Genomic DNA, 16,950 nt, shown 5'->3' with positions numbered 1-16,950 from the left:
ACAGCAGGACATCGAATGCCCACTGTGAGACGCCACTTGGCTAAACGCGAGGTCTCTGGGGCACTCTACCGCAATATTCTACCACGCTAAGAAGTGATCCCGATTTGGCGTTATGCTTCGCTGGCGCCCTGCAGTTTTTGCACTGGAAGAATGAGTTCTCACCTGTTGAGGCCGGTATCCAGCGAACTGCGATGCCCCAGCATGCTACACACGTTTGGATAGCGATTCTGTGGAAGCCCAGACAAAAGAGCTGGAATGCGTCTGTCGCACTCGTATAGCGAATGCTTTTGCAGTGCCATTGCGTTGCTGGTGCACCAACTGAAGCCATGCGCATGCTGTTCTCCACGTGTCGGTGCGCAAGACATCAGCATTGCGCGACCATGACGGATGACCATCTCGTCTCGGAGAATTAGACCTGAAGACTGATCGGCAGTTCCGTGTAAGCAGGCAAGGCCTGCTACCCGGCGCTGTGGCGTCCGCTTCTGAGTATTAGTGCGATCAAAGCTCGAGACGGGCCAACACACCATAAGCACCGCTGGCACTCGCCCCGGCCGTCACTATCGCTTACGCATGGTGGTAACCTCGGCAGCGTGTTTGATGGCAGGTCAGAATCACTGCATTATATCCCTGCCCCACGGCGAATGCCATGAGGGCTGCGCTCAGTGGATCCGCGAGCCGCGCGTTGTCTTGGTTGATCGCGAAAAAACCATCAGAAGCGACGCGAGGCCGCTAGCTGACGGCTTGCTCCTCCTTTTTAGCGTCACAGACTCCGAGCCCCGCCGACCAGCCCTGTGAGACACCCTCCACTGTCCACTTCATTTCGACAACAGATCGAGTTGAGTTCTCGCCACGATGCAATTGGAGTCACCTATGCTACTACGCACGTGTTGTCGCTGAGCCTGCATAATGATGACGCGTACCAACGCACCCAGACACGCGGCTCCCCTCCTGTGGCTAGGCATCACAATTGTCTCGTTCGTCACCCTCACACGTGGGGGGCTGGCCTTGTGAATTCGCACTTGAAGACTCACTCACGCGCACTGCAGGATGCCCCAGTGCAGGACTTTCCAATCGGATACTGGAAAGACATCGGCAAGCACGCTGAACTCGCTGGAGAGAGAAATGACGACAAGCCAGGGGCCATCTCATGGCTCGAGAAGAACACTGCTGGGATGCGCAAAGAACTGCAACAGGCCAGCTCACCACGCGCTGGCAAAGAGTGGCTCGCCGTTTGGGCTTTGGGAAAAGAAATAGGGAAGTCGCGGAGTCTGCAGGCACTGTCCCCGCGAAACGGCGCTCGACGTGGGCGGGAAAAATTGCCCAGCATATGCGCCGTGCTGGAGCACTTTTGCGGCGCAAACTCCCAGCATACTTTTCCGGTCTGCGGACGCGCATTCGCAACTGGTGGAGGGGCATGCCAGATGTTGTGAGATTCCAGCCGGAAGAGCCGGGAGATGCCCTTGTCGCTCGTCTACTGGCTGAATTGCGCGGGATAGGCGGGCGGCCTCAAGACATCAAATGGGAGCACGGAGCTTTCGACGACTGCGTGTCTTCAACCTTCTTTCCTCCTGATGCCCCGGTACAGGTTGTCTCAGAAATTACGGGAAGCTCCAGGACGTTTGTGCGAGGTCCCCTCTCGGGAGAGGCGGCTTTGGCATCGTGTTCTTAGCACGAGACGTAGAGACCAATGAGGAGGTTGTTCTGAAGGCTGCTATCAAGGACGGGGTCCTTGCGGAAACGATCCCAGCCAGTGTGCAGAAGGAAGCATTTTTCTACCGTCAGCTTCCAGGTGTGAAAACGCCAGAGGATGCTCACCTGCATCTAAGGCTCCTAGTTGCCGCCGACGTTGTGAAGGTTGCACACGCTCCAGCGATCAAGCGTGCGCGTCCGGAATGTCGCAGCCTAGACGGTGGGTCCCCAACTTGTTTCTTGTCATGCCGAAGGCAGAGACTGACCTGGAACGGCTTACAACAACATCATTTGAAGAAGGCCCCACTGTCAGCGAGAGTGAGCTCGGCCGCGCTGCACGCTTGCAGCTGAGCATCGGCATCATTCAAACGGTGGCCAACCTCCACGACCAGGGATTAGTTCATGTCGACATCAAGCCAGGAAATTTCGTAGTCATGAGTGACGGGCGACTCTTTCTCAGTGACTATGGCTCATGTGAGAAGCTGGGAACGGTCAGGAAGATGTAGGACGACAGAGGGTACCTCCCCCCAGAGTACACGTTGTCTGGCGGGGTTCGTTATGCACAGGCGTTTGACGCGTGGCAAGTCGGTCTATCTCTGTACGTGCTTTGGTGCAAGGACAGGCCTGAAGGGATTGGCCGTGGAGTGGTTTTGGATTTTAGCAAGTGTCCTGTGGATCCGCCAGAGGCAATCAAGGACCTCATTCGGTGGTTCCTACAAAAGGACGAGGGGCTCCGGCTGCTGCCTTTGCGTGCCATGCGAACTCGGCAGTTTCGCCAGATAAAGAAGGAGGTTGAGCGGTCGCTGCGACATTTCGCCATACAGCCTCCATTAGAAACAGGCGAAGAGACGCAGTCGGTGAAACTAGAGCAGGCGTCTTTGGCGGAGGCTACGGAACGTCCTGGGGAACGTGGAATGACGGATACGATGTCGACAGGCGTCGAGGCGTAGCAGCGTCGATGGAGGAAGTGCATGTAAATTAGGAGCTGGGTTGCAAGAGGAGGAGAGGGCAGGTCAGGTCAAACGTGGAGGCGGGATAGGGGTTTTGATTCGCTAGGATTACAGAGATGGCATGTAAGAACCAGCAGAGAAGGCCTGACTGGCCGTGATGCAATGCTGCACACAGTGTTCCGCGGGTCTTGTCTGTTCGTAAAATTGGTTCTTCGTTCATCCAGAGGTCTGCACTCTAATTCTACCTGCTTCCGGTGTAGTATCTCCGCACTACCTTTGGATTCATCTCGATCCTCATATTCAAAATTAACAAAGTGCATAGGACGTCACCGATGTGGGATAATCTGTTTTGTCAAAAGGATGTCGTCATCTCCCTGTCGTGAACCGGAGGGGCACACGTGACGTCGCCCGCCCCTAACAGACTATGGCTCAGCTTGTAGGGGTGTTTACGGGTTAATCGATCTGTTTGATTTTTGTGAAGCAGTAGAGTTATTGAGGCGCTGGCGATCACCTTTGTCCCCTCACCTCCCACACCCTGGGATGAAACGACAGGTCGCAGGGAGTCCCCACACCTCGCGCACAGACGGCTGAGTTCAGATAGTCTCATTTGCGCCTCCCCGTCCTATTGCGGCACGCTTGCCGGCCGTACATCTGAGATGCGGAGAATTAAGAAATAGAATGGAAATCTCTTGTCGAGCTCATATCTACGTTCTGGCTTAACTCGGCCCTCGTAGCGACCGGCCCGCCAGTCTCAGTTGCGCAGACGGTAATTGCATGGACGTGGAGTTATCGAAACAGCCACGCTGTAAAATGGTGGCACTCTACCACATTTTGGTGAACACACGCCGTATGTGGGCCATCACGCGAGAGCAAGTCTGATGTAGTAGAAAGCGGGTTCACGCGTGTCAGACTTCAGTCGACCCGATACATGATTTGGCAGAACCGGTGTCGCTGAGCGGTGCAGCCAGCTGCTGTCGGTGGTTCCCATACTGCACTGAATGGAACTGTAGCTCACGGCCCCCTGTATTAGGAAGGATGGCGGCGCGCATATTGCCGTGGCTGTTTGAGCGAAGCAGGGGGCGCCTGGTGCCTTAAACGCTCTTTACCTGGGGATACCTGGGGACGCTAAGGAGGGACTGACACTGCGCTGCCGAATTCGAAGAGTGATTCGTGTTCCCAGATGCTTCGCAAGATCACTGCGGATCGAGTCGGCTGTTTATGCCCATGGCCGTCTGCTGCTACCTCGTAATGCGTAGGTCTGTCCGAGATGCGGTGCGTTCCCTCAACCCTCGCGAGCAGGTTCTGCCTTGCGAATGGGGCAGTCGAGTTTCAAAGCGTGGGAGTCGGAACAGGCTGAAGCGGTTTTTGCTCAGGGTGCTTTCATGGCAGGGCAAGGAACGTTCGCGAGACCACAGGGGAAGTCCAGTTCGTTGCGGGAGGCGGGGAGGGGCATTCACTCTCTACCGTCGCAGCCGCTGCGACACAGTATAAGTATCCTATGATACGACAGAGCTCGCGTAGTCAGCGGATGTGGCGCTGGCGGCACTGCCTTCTTTTAGGCGCTTTGGTGCCCAAACATGTTAGAGGGCTCAAGCACCCGGCGCTCCGCGTGTGGTGCGTGGTATGGTGCAGCCTTCGTCCACTCAGCGCCTCAAGCTGGTGTGCAGTGTTTCAACCGTGTGCGTGGTGGATTCTGGGGACCGAGCCTTGCAGCACCACGCAGCGGAACTGGTGTATCTCCCGATTTCGTAACTCATGGTTTGGTATTCAGCAGCGAGCAGTCCTGCGTAGGTGGTCTGCCTCCAGCATGCAATAATCTACTGCTGCGAACGTGTCACTGCATAAAAAAGAGGAGTCTGTCAACCTTGGGCGTGCGAATGCGGCCAGCCCCCACATCCCGTGGCAGCCGACGGCAGCGGCATGAAACAGGGCCCTAGTCAGACCGCCACGGAGCTTTAATGGTCTGCCAACGGCGAACAGAAAAAGGCTGTTTCATTTGCATTTGGACGGACCGTATCACACTCGGGAAAGTTCAGCCGCATTGCCCGCAGGCACAATTCATCGGTTCCTTAGCACGACATTCGCCACCGGACGTGGTGTGTGGCGACCGTGTTGCTGCCCCTTTTGTCAGCACGGCCCGAGTGCCTGTTTGGCGAACAGTGTTTTTTCCTTAGGCGTGCGTACAAGCTGAAGACGCGCAGAGTGTGCGCAAAGCACCCCCGTCGTTGCTCGCCTGAGATGAAGATTGTCGTCGTTCATCCGCAGGGCACAGTGCGGAGTCAGAGATGTGAAGCTCTCTGTAAAACCCCTCTGTTCGGGTACGAGTGACAGTCGGGAAGCAAAATGAAGGGGGCATTAGCCTGCTCAGAAGTCGAAGAAGGGTGGAATGCGTGTGGAGTGATAGCGCAAGAGCCTCTATTTCCACGTATTTTGATCTGGCGCTCGGGTCGCCATTGTCGCGGGGCCAGGGTGGATACGCGGCGGTGTGCCCACCCTGGCGTGTTCGTAGACTCTGATAGCTGCTTTTGGGGCCGTGGCACCTGCTCAGAGTTGGTAGCCCATGTTTCTCAAGTGTGTGGCGAGATCCACCTGTCCCTGTCTGAGGCACCAGTCAGCGACCATTTCTCGATTCTTGCCTAGGCGTGTTGTGCATCAGGGATCTTCCGTCTGTGAAAGGTGGGTAGTGATGCATGATGTGAGGGGGCCGTCACTAGGGGAGTTCTCCACTGACGCAACTTGCGGCAGACTATCGCTTCGACTGGCAGAGCGTGCGCTGAGACGTTCTCTCGAGCTGGTTTCCTTTGTGGTCGTGCCCTCAGGTACCAGCATGCAGGACTCGAAGAGGACGCGGGGCGCGAGGTCAACGTCGGTGCCTGTCATGATGCTTCCCCGGCGGCTGTTGGAGCTCGACCCGGGAACGCTTCCACGCGTCGAAATGGACTCTGGCAAGCTCATTCTGACCTGGTCTGACCCGCCTGCCCCCCTAAGATGAAGTCTCTCTGGCTGCGGCAGGGCTTCCGAGCTGCCGCCAGACGCTGTCGCAGAGAGCTGCGAGCTTCCAGCTGCAGAGTCCACTCGAGACCGCCGCCAACTGCGCCGCCTCGCGACCCCACTGTATCTACGATCGATCTGGCTTGCGCGGTGCCCTGCGCGGCCGCTCGGCCGGCGGAGGTGGGCCGTTCGACTCTCCATCGCGAAAGACACAAACCGAGCGGCGCACCACTCTGGGTTCGCGAGCTTTCCGTGGAGTCGCATGCGCTGTCTTCGGAACCAGCTCTGGAGCGTCTCCGCGGCCAAGTGGTGGCGAAGGTCGTACCTGGTCTCCACGTGGGCAAGCTCGGGAAACTTCCCCATCCAACTGCTGATGAGGCGCGGATTCAGCTCGACCTGGCCGTCCTGCATGTCCATGACGCCGTGACTCATGGCGTGGAATTCGCACGCTCGCTTGGCGCAGTTGAGAACCACGTCCCGAAGATGGACTCGCGCCCCAGCGTAGACTGGAAGGCCGTATTTGGCGATGTACTTGAGCACTTTCTGCCGTTTCTCATCGGGGTGAAAACGGTGCTTTATGCCCATTGGCTGGTCGATCGTCCTCAGGAGGGCGATCATGTCAGTGAGGCTTTTGTAGTTCGTGCTGAGCTCGTTCTTGGGGTTCCAGCGTTCAATCAAGACGCGTTTCTGACACGAAATCTTCCACAAGTTCTCGTCCTTCACTGTGTCCATGTATTCGTCGAGGACAGCGGTGGTGAAGAGATCCATGAGGATGAAAAAAACGAGGACGATGAAGGAAATGAAGAAGACCACAACTGTCACGCGGAGTAGTTTCTGGTCTGTCGCGGTGTAGTGCATCCGCAGCTGCTGAAGAATCATGTGCCAGTCCTCGCCAGTGCAGCTGCCTATCAGCGCCATCACGGCCCTCGGCAGCATTTTGAAGTTTGCGTGGCGATTGAAGTACGTTTCTACTGGGGCGCCGCTGAAGAGGACGACCCCCCAGATGGCGAAGAAGAAAATCGAGAGGCCCAGAAGCGTAAGCACGCTGAGGAAGCTCTTCATAACTCGCGAGATCGTTGTAAACAACGTCTGGAAAAAGGGCATCTGGCGGTATAGGAAGCGCGCGATCCGGAAGAGGCGTAAACTTAGGAGCCAGGAGGTCAGTGCGTCCACGCGCCAGACCCACCCCATCCACAAAACGACGCCAGCGCCAAAGGTCCCAGCGAGCAGGCAGCAAAGAACAACGTCGAGGATGTCCAACGCCTCGCGAAAAAACAGACGGCCGCGAGCAAAGATTCTCGTACCGATTTCGATGAAAAAGAAAGCAGAAAGACACACAATGGCGATGTGGAGCTCAAGTCGTCGGCCCTGCCGATGGGGCCCGAGTGTCATGTCGTACCACGGGCCGTAGAAGAAAAGAAGGAGACAGCACAGGCACGTATGGACGGCAACGGCCATTCTGAAGCATCCGCTTGTTATCAGTGCAGCAGCTTTCTTCCTTGCCATCGCGAGCCGTTTGCTGTCGACCCCGGTGAAGTCTGGCATGGTGTCGCCGTGCTGGAGCGCCGAGTTGAAGAGGAGCTCCTGAATTTCAATCCACTTGTGTACCGTCGCGCTGAGCAGACTTCCTTCCATCTCCATGCGAGCCTTCTTCCTCCGGGACGCGTCAACGATGATGCCCACGCACATCTTGACCCCGAAGATCGAGACTGCCGAGATGAAGAGGAAGACGAGAACCGACAGAGCGACTTGCTGGGTGGGATTGCGGTCGAGGAGCCTGGAGAGCAGCAGCGGCCAGCCCTCGTTGGTGGCGAGGACGAAGACGCCTATCGAGGCTTCAAAGAAAGTCTGGAACGTATACAGGACCTCGTTGGGGTTGTCCGGCGGCACGTAGCCGACGCGCATGATCCGAGAGAAAATGAGCGCAAACATGACAAAGACCAGGCTCAAGAAGGCCGAGAGAAGCACGAGACTTCGTGTGCAAGCCAGAAGCGAGCGGACCACGATGCGGACGCCCTCCATCTGGACAAGCGAAAACAAGTGAAACGAGCGAAACGAACGCAAAACTTTGACGAGGCGAAAGAGGGGAAGCTGCCAGACGAAGCGGCAGGCGTAACTACGCCAATCGGCAGCAAAGAGCGTCTGGTTGATCAGCAGGAGCACACACGACACGAGGGAGACCAGAAACCCGGCGCGCGAGGCGCCGGAGCCCAGTGCGAGGCATCCGCCTCGACACCAGCCGTACGCGCCAACCCTGAGGAGGGACTCAGCAAGAAAGAGAAAGGCAAAAATCCACTCCAGCACTCCAAAGACGTTCCGCGCCTGTTCGTTGTCGGTCAGCATGCACTCGACAACCAGACAAAGCAGCGAAACGACTTCAAGCGCGGCCAGCGCCCAGCCGTACGCTGTTGCGCTCGTCAGGCGCCTGAGAAGCGTAGCCACAGGCCCGCCCCGCAAAAAGGCGAGGCTCGCGGTGGGAGTCGACTGGCTGCCGAGATCCCCCCCCCCCACCGAGCTTTGTTCGCGCTTTCGGCGCACGCCGGGAGCCGGCAAGGCACTCGCCGTTGACGCATCCTCGAGGCCTTCCTCCATGAGGATGAAGCGGATGAAGTCCACGATCGCGTCAGGGCGGTCGATGTCGTAGGACACGATTCGCTCGTTCAGCCACTTGAAAGGCGAGGATACCAGCCGAGCGACCGCGTCGTAGCAACATATCAGCGTAAGCGTGAAGAGGTAGCAGACGGACTCGCCGAGGGACAGGGGCCCTTCAGGCCCGTCCACGGCGCCGTCCCCAGCGGCATCTGTGGAAGAAAGCGCGCAAAAAAGGGGGGAGGAGAAAGTGTGCTCGCAGCTTCGCGCTGACGCGGCGCGGGCAGTGCTGTTTGCAAAATCTTCGCCGCAACCGTTGCGAGTTAGTTACGCTGTGACTCCCGGCGGGGCGCGCAGACTTGCTGCGTACGCTGGCGGCGACACGCGACTCATGCCCCAGCCTACCTTCCGCAGCGCAAGCCCCGCGCGAGGCCTCAGTTGCTCTCGATGACCACTTGAGCAGCTGCATTTCATGTCCCCGTCGTATCGTACGTTCTGGCAGGAGCCTGCGCCTCTTCCTCTTCGAACAGCTTCACGCCATGTGAGGGGACCATGCCAACGAGGGACACTCTCGAGCTTACCGGTGGCAGAGTGAACTGAGAGAGCCGCGTCGTCGGGGCGGGTGCTTGCGAGGTGGGTATCGGAGCCGGGATTGACCGCCCACAGTCCTTCGACGTCGTCGGCGCCATGGTTCCTCTGTCTGCCGCAGAGGCCTCCAGCAGGATAACGGAGGGCGGTAGGCTGAGCCTGACAGCAGTCTCCACTCAGAACACCACCCGTTGCGTCGCTCGGCCGTGTCTGGCCAGGCGACGGCCTCTCGCTCTCTGTTGCAGGCCCTCGCTTGGATTCACGCCGTCTGCCCCTGCGCCAGAAAGAAACCGCGTGAGCTGCGACAGCGCGTTGCTTGTCTCTGCGAAACCTCAGGCCGCCTGGCCTCCTTTCCGGCGGCCTGCTTCCGTTGGCGGAGGCCCTCTGGCTGCGGCGCCGCAGCGTCGAGGCCCTGGAGATGGACTGCGTGAGTCTCTGGAGCATCCACGCGGCGCCCGAGCTGGTGTTTGAAAAAGTGGGCGCCTCTTGGTTGGGCAGCGATCGGGGGCGGAGGAACTCACTCAGCGCGCGCCAGGCTTTTCTTCGGCCGACTATTTTGGGCGAGGCGAGAGAATACATTCTCTGCAAGTTGCTTGTGTCTATCGCTGCGCGCGTCGGCATCTCGACGCCGAGTTCTCGGCAGAGTTTGATGAACCGGAAAATGTGTGAATTGAACACCACTTTGCGCGCGGTCACGTACTGGCCGATGAGGACGGCCTCAAATACGTTGTAGAAGAAACAGCACAGCGTCACGACGGCGAAGAAGATGTAGACTGAGATGATGTAGACGTTGCCGCGGCTCGCGAGCGCGACGTTAGAGGAGACTGCACTGCCTGGCGCGCCTGGAAAGCGACCCATATACACGCTATACAACTCCTGCATCGTCACATGCCAGCTTTCTCCAGTCAGCAAACCAAAGACAAGGAGCAGCGCTTGCCATATCGATTCGAAGTTGCAGTACTTCGTTACAGTGAGCGGCCAGCCGTAGCTGCCGTAGTTGGGGTCGAAGAAGAGGGCAAAGCCGAATGTGGCGAAGACGTAGACTTGGAAGATCAGCAGAGCGTAGAAGAAGAATATGTTTCTGACCAAATCGGCCGTGACTTCCACGAGCAGCCTCAGCGCGGGGAAGTTTCGTACCAGTTTAAAGAGGCGGAGACTGTGAAGCACACTCAAAACGAGGGCTGTCGCCTTCACGCCTGGGCTCCTGCCGCGAATGGCGGCGTCTGAGCAGCTGGAAAAGCTCCCGCAGATCGCGAGACTGAAGACCACCTCGACTCCACCAACGATGGCCAGGCCAAGGTCAAAGACCTTAAACCCGTCGCGGAGAAATTCTCGGCAGCCGCAAGCGATCAACTGCAGTACAACGTCCACACAGTAGCACACGAAAAATATGCAGTTGACAAAGCCGTAAGTGTCTGCGCGGTCCCCTGAGTTCAACAGAATAATCAGGACGGCGTCTGTCGCAGACAACAGAAACATCGCCGTCACGTATGGCTTGCGGGCGACAACGCTGTATATAGCTCGGCAAAGCCTGGTCCAGTACTGCCGGAAGGGCGCGCATCCGGTTTGAGGCAGTCTGATTTGTTGATCTGCAGTTTCGATGGCGTCCGCGTTTTGTTGCCTCGAGTGAACCCGGTGCCCCAGGAGGAAGTCGATCGTTTTTGCTTCATCGCGGAGGACTTCGTTGTCTTCTACCTTTTGCAGGAGGAAGCGGATCCATGATCCATTCCACTCCCAAGATCTCAAACATCTGGAGGTCCTCTTTTTTCGCGTCAGTCGCTCGCGATCTGCTGGTTTCCAGCACGGTACTCTCCCACATGATGGCGACCACGACGTTCATCAAAAACAAATTTCCGAGGATGACTACCGAATGATGGAGAAGGTAGATAAGCACGCCTCGGTATGTGCTGTCCCCATCCGCGAGACGGTACATGACCTCCGTCCATCCTTCGAGATTTACGCATTGAAGAAAGCTTACGAGGGCTGAGAATGTGTCATGGAAGCCAGTCAATCCCCAATCGCCGAGGGGTGTGTCATACATCGCACGCCATCCCTTCAGCTCAAGCTCGTAGAGCTCTGGAGACGTGCACAGCTTCGAGTCCCTCGGCAAGAGAAAGATATTTCGGCATTCTGTGCCTTCGCGGCAGGGCAAATCCGGTCGACAGAGGCGCTCTTGACTGGCATCATATTCCCAGAATCCGCTGTCCGCCTTGCATACCAACGAGGTGTCTTCGGCTCCAGACCCACTCAGAGGTGGCTGTAACGTCGGTGTATCGCGAGTCATCTTCGTGTAACAAACGTTGAACTGAGTGTAGCCGTAGGTGTGGCTGTAGACAATGAGATAGCAGAAGACCAAGATGCACACGAGACCGGCCAAGGCTAGCAGATTCGCCAGGCATTTTCGAAAGATACTAAACACGAGCTTGCACGTCTCGGTTTCGAAGAGCCGTAAGACACGCAAGTTGCGGGCCAGTGAGAAAAACAGAGCGACTTCAGATGTATACCAGGAGACTTGAGGCAAATCCGGTGGCGGATTGCAGCGAGCAAGATACGTCACGATGAGGTCGCTGATGGCTACGACCAAAACGGAGAAGTTGAACAGACAACGGGGTTGACGAAAGTAGCATCGCTGCCCCTTCCACAGGCCGAGAGCGATGGTATCATAGACGAACTCGAGGAGAAGTAAAGCGACTAATATGAGTTCTAGGGGATCTGATATCTGCAGCGGTAGGTGAGCCGCCTCAGCATCAAGATGCAGGATTTCGTTCACACACACATAGCCGATGAGGAAATACTTTATGGTCACACTCTCCGAGAGAGTCGTGCAGAGCCGTCTAATTCGGGAATTTAGATGGAATATGCCCCATGATCTGCGAGAGTAATCTCGCGCGGTATCGCAGCCAAAGCAGCGATCAACTGCATGGTAGGCCTTTCTAAAAATCAGCTTGCAGCTGCATCGCCACTGCTGCTCGGCGGGTTCTACAACCCCGACAATATCGGGGACGAGTTTAATGCTCACCCTTCGTCCTTCCTCCTCGTGCCCGCTTGCCCGAATGCGCCCATTCTCACAGCCGGCAGGGCTACCCGGCCTCGCGATCAGAGGCTCCATATTGCCTCTACCGCTTCCCGTCGCCTCCTACGTTGCTACAGCCATGCTATCGGGACTCCAACGGCTGGGCCAATTGACGGTACGGCCGTTTTCAGACCCCCCACTGGCGGGTCTTGCTGTGCAAACGAGCGACTACCTATTGCCAGCAGTGTCTTGTCGACCAAGGGTGACGAAAAAGCGGGAGGAAGTTGCTTGACGCTGCCTGCTGATTTACGCTTTGAGACATGAACAAAATGAATGCGTCGCTCCACGTTTGGTGCTTGCCTTGCTGGGGCATTGCCGAGCCAATGGAACCAGTGCGCGAACCGAATATTCTGCGCTTCTCAGAAACGATTAGAACAGATCTACAACAAGCTCGGATCCTGAACCTGCGTCAGCTGCGTGCACTTTTGACGCCAGCGATAAGAGACAGCGTTGCTGAAATATGGACCTCTTTTTCAATTTGAAGCGGCCCTTGTGTATACCACGGCGTGCAAACCAAGCATGACTAGACCATATCTTAGTCTTGATACTCTAACCAGCAATAACCACACTACTCTTCATCCAATGAAAGACGCCGCCCGGCTTACTGATGGGCAGGATAGTACAATGCGCATGTGACTAGTTGCATTCACGAGGACTGCAGATCCGCTGGTGCCTAGAACGTTTACGCTCACTGGCGATGTCGCCCGAAATCCGTATCTTGTCGGACGCTCCGCGGGCGAAGGAGGGAACAACTCTGTCTCAAAGCGAGAGCCGTATTTTGTGTTCGGCTTGCTAGCGAGGCTTGGCAAAAGATCGGCCCGGATTTTTGAGCATGTGACTTTCCAAACTGCACAAAGCTCCCAACTGAGACTGAGTGGACAGCTCCGCCTGCTTGATATTGTCAAGCCCCACAGTCTCAGCGAGAGAAAAACAGATGCGATTTTTTTCCACGAGCGTTCACATGCAGAGAAAAGGCGCGTCGTCACTTGGATTTATCCATCATGTGAACAAAATCAAGAAAACTGACATCCTCGATGCTGCAGCTAAGCTGTGTGTACATGATGTGCTCCGTTCGAAAAAACCTGGTGCACTGGGTTCGATGCGCGCTGCGCGTACCCGCGCCTTGCTGCGCCCTCCCACTCTGGAGTTTCGGAAATCCACACACGGGTCGACAGCATCTTCCTCTAGAGCGCGATCCACCTCCACCTGCAGATGCATGGATTTGAGGCAGCTGCGATCTCTTGAGACAAAGTATTTACCCGGACCCGCTGAGTACCTCCACTTGGTGTCGCCCGTAGTCCTCCATCGGAAGCAACCAGACAGGAGGCGCCTGCCCTCTACACATGTTTCCGCAGAAAAGGTTCGAACGGAGCAATAGCAAGACTTGACAACTTGCTTCGGGCCGCCTGCATTTTCGAGCTATCACGCACCGGCTTGGTTTGAGGAAAGGACGCGCGTGGAGATATCGGCACTTCTAGACAGTCTCACCTCTGCGTAGGCTGACCTGAAGGTCCACGCCAAAGATCTCCCCTACATCCCGTCGTATAGACGAACGAACATAGGGCGCGAAAAGTAGGAGGCAAGGGCGGAAGCACCGAAATTCACAAGTGCACAACAGCAAGGTGACTGGTATGGGAAACCACTGGAAACCAAGATCTTCTATTTCCAGCCAGCGAAGCACAGGAGGGGACCCAAGTGTCTGTTGTCTATATCAAAAATAATTTGTGATGAACTTGCGAATCTGAACCATAGACACAACTATGTTTCAATATTACGAATGTGGCGTAGAAAGTGAGCGACTCCAACGAGTGACGATGAATCCAAACGAGTGGGTACCAGCCAGCCTCGTGTCGTTGGAGTCAATTCAAACACGGCGGCATTCCCATCAGGATACCCCGTTAAGAAACGAAGAAACTGGGACAGAAGAGGCTCCCTCCGGTATGCATACGACGATTCCGTGAAACACGCAACTCGAAAGCATGTAAGTGCACAGTTGACGGCATCCTAAGAAAGCACTCAGTCTACACACCGTACGCCAAGGTCCGCGGCGCTGGTCCGTGATGCCAAGGTAGGAGCCTGGTCGAGAAAGTCGTAAACAGGCTCCCTTTTAACACTCACACAAGTGGGCGAATGTAACGCCTCGCTGCTCTCGGGTACCGGCACTGCAGTGATCGAGCCGTGATAACATCCGATAACGGTCCATAGCAGAAGGCTCGATACTGCACTAGCCCTCTCTTATGCAGCTGTGAGTACACTTGAGGCGCATGTCTTGTATAAGTGAGGTCTTCCACGAGTGCTTCGGCTGATCTATACTGTACGATCCCACAACTGCGCCACCCCCCCCCCTCCGCTCCCCTGCGAAGGCGGGGCTCTACACGGAAGTGGCGCTCGCAACTCAGATCCAGGAGCGTGCCACTTTGGGGTTACTTCAGATTCCGGTCCAAAATGCTGGTGTCCTTGTGTGGATGCCTGGAGTTCTTCATAGTGGACGTTACACAGTCGCGTCACCAGCAGATGAGCGGCGCGGCATTCCTCTCCGCGTTCCAGGACGTGAAGCGCGGATACAACCTCCCTTCTGGCTCGTTGCCTCAGAGGATCACACCCGCTGTCAGCCAGAGCTGCCTGCACAACTCTTTCACGTGCGCAACTTTAGAGAGGCAAATTGCCGATGTCCACGTACGCCACAACGCCCTGCGTCAACACTGCAGCACAACTCGCGCATTTCTTTTTAAGTGAAGGAACTATATCCGCACTTTCCAGTTTCCACTCCGCGTAGGTGGAACCAACAGATTGAGACGATGGTCAGATGGGTGCAGGTCTAGCGTAGATGTGTGTAGTTCTGGTGTCGGAACGACGGACTGCGTCTCTGCGTTCAAGATGGCACGACACAAATTCATGCAGCACGGGGACCGGGGAGGGGGGGACGATGAATTCAAGATGTGAGTACTCGCAAGGACTGCTATGTCACTCTGTTCCACAGGGTATGGCGCAATCAGACTTCCTCCGGAAGCCTTTTCAGAGCGGTTCGCTGGAGCATATTCAACTACGCGGCGGGTGTTCATCTCCGTCCTCGACCTGCGCCCGCGTCTCGTCCAAAGAATCTGAGAGAACATCTTGAAAGTCAAGCAGGACTTCTCACACTTCAGTCAATGCGCAGCGAACACAGACAGTCGGGACATTTGTGTGCGGTAAACAGATTCTCCTTTGCAAGTGTTTCACCGTCATATTTGTGTAGTGCCTCAAAAAGTATCTAGGCTGTTTTCTGCACCGAAAAAAAAAAGCCTCTCTGCTGCCCTCCTGTGCTCGAAAATGCTAACGGCAAGACGGGGAGTGTGTTTCAGAGAAAAGGGATGTTTAACCGGGAAGCTAGCGTCTAAAATATATAACCATTCAGCTCTGCTGCGCGCGCGTTGCCGACCGTAGTCACCCTACAGCAGGACATCGAATGCCCACTGTGAGACGCCACTTGGCTAAACGCGAGGTCTCTGGGGCACTCTACCGCAATATTCTACCACGCTAAGAAGTGATCCCGATTTGGCGTTATGCTTCGCTGGCGCCCTGCAGTTTTTGCACTGGAAGAATGAGTTCTCACCTGTTGAGGCCGGGTATCCAGCGAACTGCGATGCCCCAGCATGCTACACACGTTTGGATAGCGATTCTGTGGAAGCCCAGACAAAAGAGCTGGAATGCGTCTGTCGCACTCGTATAGCGAATGCTTTTGCAGTGCCATTGCGTTGCTGGTGCACCAACTGAAGCCATGCGCATGCTGTTCTCCACGTGTCGGTGCGCAAGACATCAGCATTGCGCGACCATGACGGATGACCATCTCGTCTCGGAGAATTAGACCTGAAGACTGATCGGCAGTTCCGTGTAAGCAGGCAAGGCCTGCTACCCGGCGCTGTGGCGTCCGCTTCTGAGTATTAGTGCGATCAAAGCTCGAGACGGGCCAACACACCATAAGCACCGCTGGCACTCGCCCCGGCCGTCACTATCGCTTACGCATGGTGGTAACCTCGGCAGCGTGTTTGATGGCAGGTCAGAATCACTGCATTATATCCCTGCCCCACGGCGAATGCCATGAGGGCTGCGCTCAGTGGATCCGCGAGCCGCGCGTTGTCTTGGTTGATCGCGAAAAACCATCAGAAGCGACGCGAGGCCGCTAGCTGACGGCTTGCTCCTCCTTTTTAGCGTCACAGACTCCGAGCCCCGCCGACCAGCCCTGTGAGACACCCTCCACTGTTCACTTCATTTCGACAACAGATCGAGTTGAGTTCTCGCCACGATGCAATTGGAGTCACCTATGCTACTACGCACGTGTTGTCGCTGAGCCTGCATAATGATGACGCGTACCAACGCACCCAGACACGCGGCTCCCCTCCTGTGGCTAGGCATCACAATTGTCTCGTTCGTCACCCTCACGCGTGTGGGGGCTGGCTTGTGAATTCGCACTTGAAGACTCACTCACGCGCACTGCAGGATGCCCCAGTGCAGGACTTTCCAATCGGATACTGGAAAGACATCGGCAAGCACGCTGAACTCGCTGGAGAGAGAAATGACGACAAGCCAGGGGCCATCTCATGGCTCGAGAAGAACACTGCTGGGGATGCGCAAAGAACTGCAACAGGCCAGCTCACCACGCGCTGGCAAAGAGTGGCTCGCCGTTTGGGCTTTGGGAAAAGAAATAGGGAAGTCGCGGAGTCTGCAGGCACTGTCCCCGCGAAACGGCGCTCGACGTGGGCGGGAAAAATTGCCCAGCATATGCGCCGTGCTGGAGCACTTTTGCGGCGCAAACTCCCAGCATACTTTTCCGGTCTGCGGACGCGCATTCGCAACTGGTGGGGGGCATGCCAGATGTTGTGAGATTCCAGCCGGAAGAGCCGGGAGATGCCCTTGTCGCTCGTCTACTGGCTGAATTGCGCGGGATAGGCGGGCGGCCTCAAGACATCAAATGGGAGCACGGAGCTTTCGACGACTGCGTGTCTTCAACCTTCTTTCCTCCTGATGCCCCCGGTAGATGTTGTCTCAGAAATTACGGGAAGCTCCAGGACGTTTGTGCGAGGTCCGCCTCTC

At 56.4% G+C, this 16,950-nt stretch overlaps 2 protein-coding genes across 2 annotated transcripts; one reads left to right on the top strand and one right to left on the bottom strand.

The window, feature by feature from the left end:
• Positions 1-1,147: 1,147 nt before the first annotated feature.
• Positions 1,148-2,639, top strand: BESB_043020 (rhoptry kinase family protein ROP24 (incomplete catalytic triad); the record flags this gene model as incomplete). The annotated part of the gene is made up of 3 exons (XM_029362753.1): positions 1,148-1,579; positions 1,902-2,180; positions 2,256-2,639. The coding sequence occupies 3 exons, from the start codon at positions 1,148-1,150 to the stop codon at positions 2,637-2,639; spliced, it is 1,095 nt and encodes a 364-aa protein (XP_029215030.1).
• Positions 2,640-5,291: 2,652 nt separating this feature from the next.
• On the bottom strand, positions 5,292-11,916 carry BESB_043010 (transporter, cation channel family protein; the record flags this gene model as incomplete). Its single annotated transcript, XM_029362752.1, has 3 exons — positions 5,292-8,431; positions 8,801-10,264; positions 10,503-11,916. 3 exons carry the CDS (start codon positions 11,914-11,916, stop codon positions 5,292-5,294), a joined length of 6,018 nt encoding a protein of 2,005 aa, XP_029215029.1.
• Positions 11,917-16,950: the final 5,034 nt, after the last annotated feature.

The sequence above is a fragment of the Besnoitia besnoiti genome (assembly GCF_002563875.1).
Source record: "Besnoitia besnoiti strain Bb-Ger1 chromosome Unknown contig00027, whole genome shotgun sequence".
In the NCBI taxonomy this organism is placed as follows: Eukaryota; Apicomplexa; class Conoidasida; order Eucoccidiorida; family Sarcocystidae; genus Besnoitia; species Besnoitia besnoiti.
The sequence above is the reverse complement of the archived record's forward strand: the minus strand, read 5'-3'. Positions and strand labels throughout refer to the sequence as shown.